Here is a 3,197-nt window from a genome sequence, read left to right on the forward strand (position 1 = left end):
GTCTAGGTTGTTCGACACCCACCAAACACAGCCCATATGTGGGGTCGATATGGAGGGAGCAGACCAGGCGTGCCCACCACATGGCCTAGACTGGCCCAGTCCGACCACACATATACACAACCCCAGACCACACCCATTCCATAGTCCACACTCTTGACCGCTCTGCTCCACTTCCTGTCTCCTCCCCTCCCGGTCCCTATCCCTGCCAGCGCCACCAAGGCCAACTCCGGCAGTGGATCCGACAATGAGACCGACCCCATCGACTAGGAGGCGCTCCTCAAGGAGGAATCCAGCTCCACCCTGAACAACGAGGAACTCGCCCTTGACATTGCTCACAGCCTCCCTGGTGGCCCAGCGGTGCATTTGCAACTTTGTGTCGGCCCGCTCCCGCCCATCGTCATTCGCTTCATCCTCGGTCAGGCGGCGTGACGACCAACGGCACCCAGCACCTCCATCCCTGCTCCTCCCGACGACGCTAGTTCACATTGCTGCATAGCCGAGCCAGCGGCCACGACTTCATCATTCAGAGGCGTGGGTTGCTCGCCACGCGAGGTAGAAGGTGTGCATGCCGGATCTAGCATGTTCGACCGCGGGTCGTGCAGATCCGGGACCGAGCCGCTTCCGCTTGCCGACTCTGAAGACGACCTCCTCCGTGACATCATCTGCTGGTCCTTCACCTCAGCGAAAGCGAACGCCTGCCGCCGGCACAAAAATGCCAAGGAGGAGGCCGCGCCGCCGGGTGTCTGGCCAGGCTCCTTTGCTCATCTTTATCCACCTCCAACGACATCAGCACCACTACCGACGAGGACGACACCCCTCCAACCACCGACGCCTACATTGCGGAGTACTACCGCCGCTCCGGAGACCGCATGGGGAAGGGATTGGCGAGGAAGTGGTGAAGCCCAACTCCCCCTCTCACTATCTTATATATATATATATATATATATCATAGGATGAACCTTTATGAATTTGCTATGTTGTGTCCTGTTAAACTTGCTATCTTTTATCTTTTGTGAGTTTCATATGCTATGGCTGGTTATAAATTAAACTTGCAATATCTGATCTATGTTATGTGATATTTTAATCACGTTGCAAGGTTGCATGGATTTGGGTTTCGGATATTAGGGCGGCGGCTCTGACGCGGCCAAATGAGGGGTGACCAGGCACTGTCTAGGGACGTGTCCGCGAACGTTTTCATGTTTTAATTGAACACTTCCAATTTATGATAGTATGATTAAAGGAGAAGATTGCTTATTTACCAAACATATGCATATCAAATCACATCTTATAATAAGAACAAATCTTTCTCCGTATCAATCCCCTTGCCCCTCATTCTTTGAGAATCAGAAGGATCCTTTTCGAGTTTCCATTTCTTCATTTGGAATCTGGGTTCTTCTATCTTTGACTTATTTTTCTGGCTTTATATACAGAGGGTCAAATTAGGACATTGCGGTTGTAGATGCTCTGAAGTAGTCTAGTAAAAAAATTGCTAAAGATTGATTTGTTGATTACAACGGTCATGGAAACTACAAGACGTTCAGAATTTTCCTGATCATCAAGAAGCACAAAGAATTACACTAAGTTCAGAACTTTCTTAATTACCTAACCAGCAAGTAAGACGATTACAGAAAATCCAGCGCTTTGTTGATACCAAGATCCAATGGAGTCCTAACAACATTCTCGATCATTACAAGTCAAATCCCACTAGGAAAATTCCCCACGATCAGCAAAAAAGTAAGATGAAAGAACAACCAAGTCTAGGTAGAAGACTAGAATGAATCTACATCCGGTAAGCCTGGAGCGGCATTACGTCGAACACCACCCTCGCCGCCAGCCAGAGCCTCAGCTCAGTGAGCGGGTCGCCTGCTCCGCAGGACATGTCACTCAGCGCCGCAGCACCCGCGTTGCCCCTGATATCCCCGGGCGCCAGAGGGAACAGCTCGAGGCACTCCCTCGCCGCCGCAGATGTCTCAGCCTCCGACACGACCTCCGTCAAGCGAGGGGACATCCTGACATCCCCGCTCGCCAGAGGAAACAGCGGCAGGCACCCAGGCGTGACCTCGGGGCTCGCGGCCTGTCGGGCGGTGGAAGGAGCCCACGGGCGCGTGTGCCCCTGCACCTGCAGGGAGGGCGCGTGCTTGTGGAGGACGGAGTTCCAGCGGTTCTTGATGGCGTTGTCGATGCGGCCGGAGAGGAACTCAGCGATGGTGGACCAGCGGTTGCCGTAGGTGGCCTGGTACTTGACGATGAGCATGTCCTCCTCGCGGGTGAAGGGCTTGACGGCCTCCACCCTGGGGTCGAGGTGCTGGCACCAGCGGAGGCGGCACGACTTGGAGTTGCGGCCGGGCAGGCCTCGGCAGATGGAGTCCCACTTGTGCGGGCCGCCGCACCGACACACCTGCTCCCGCAGCAGGTCGTCCTCTCTCTTGGTCCACATCTTCTTGGCCGCGTGCGGTAAGCCGTCGGCGTCGGAGACCGACGTGGCCGGGAAGGACGACGGCGACATCACCATCCCTCTAGCTTGGATCGCCTCCGATGGATGGTTTCTTGCGGGATGGAGATGTTGCGTGCGTGCGATGGACGCGGTGCGGGTGGTGTGTGGAGGCCGCGGCCGCGTGCCTACTTATATAGATAGACGGACGGTGGTTAAACGGAACCTAGGCGAAGTGGTGGCACCGAGTCCGAGCAGGAGTCCAAACTGCGTCTTTTCTTTTTCTTTCGGCATTGGCTGCAAGGTAGGAAGCGAAACGACTCCTTGGCGATCGCGATCGATTCCGACCGCGCTCGTCGCTCCGCCTATTCCGTTTCCCTTTCTAGCCTTTTTCCTTTTCTGGAAAACCCAGCCGTGTGCCAATTTCCTTTTCCTTTTCCATCCGCTCCTCCTCCACTGCAGCTACCTTGCTACTTCCCTTCCCCCTCCTCGGCGAGGCGCCTCACGAGCGCCGCGAGGTCAGCACGGGCGCCACGCCCGCACGAGCACCGCGAGGGAGGTGGCGAATACGGCGAGGCGCCGCGCCCGCACGAGCGCCGTGAGGTCAAAGTGCAGCAGCGGCCAATACGGCGAGGCGCAGCGACCGCACGGGCTCCGCGAGGTCCAGGGGCGGAAGCAGCCAATACGGCGAGGCGGTGCCTGTCCGGCGACCATACGGCCTCCGCGGCGTGCTCGACCTTGCTCCTACGCCTCCTACCCGGGCTGG

General features: G+C 56.5%; 1 protein-coding gene across 1 annotated transcript; it reads right to left on the bottom strand.

Moving 5' to 3' along the window:
• Window positions 1-1,780: 1,780 nt before the first annotated feature.
• Window positions 1,781-2,458, bottom strand: LOC123100103 (transcription factor MYB44-like). The gene has a single exon (XM_044522083.1). It carries the CDS (start codon window positions 2,435-2,437, stop codon window positions 1,781-1,783), a length of 657 nt encoding a protein of 218 aa, XP_044378018.1. The 5' UTR covers window positions 2,438-2,458.
• Window positions 2,459-3,197: the final 739 nt, after the last annotated feature.

The sequence above is a fragment of the Triticum aestivum genome, chromosome 4D, assembly GCF_018294505.1.
Source record: "Triticum aestivum cultivar Chinese Spring chromosome 4D, IWGSC CS RefSeq v2.1, whole genome shotgun sequence".
Classification (NCBI taxonomy): Eukaryota; Viridiplantae; Streptophyta; class Magnoliopsida; order Poales; family Poaceae; genus Triticum; species Triticum aestivum.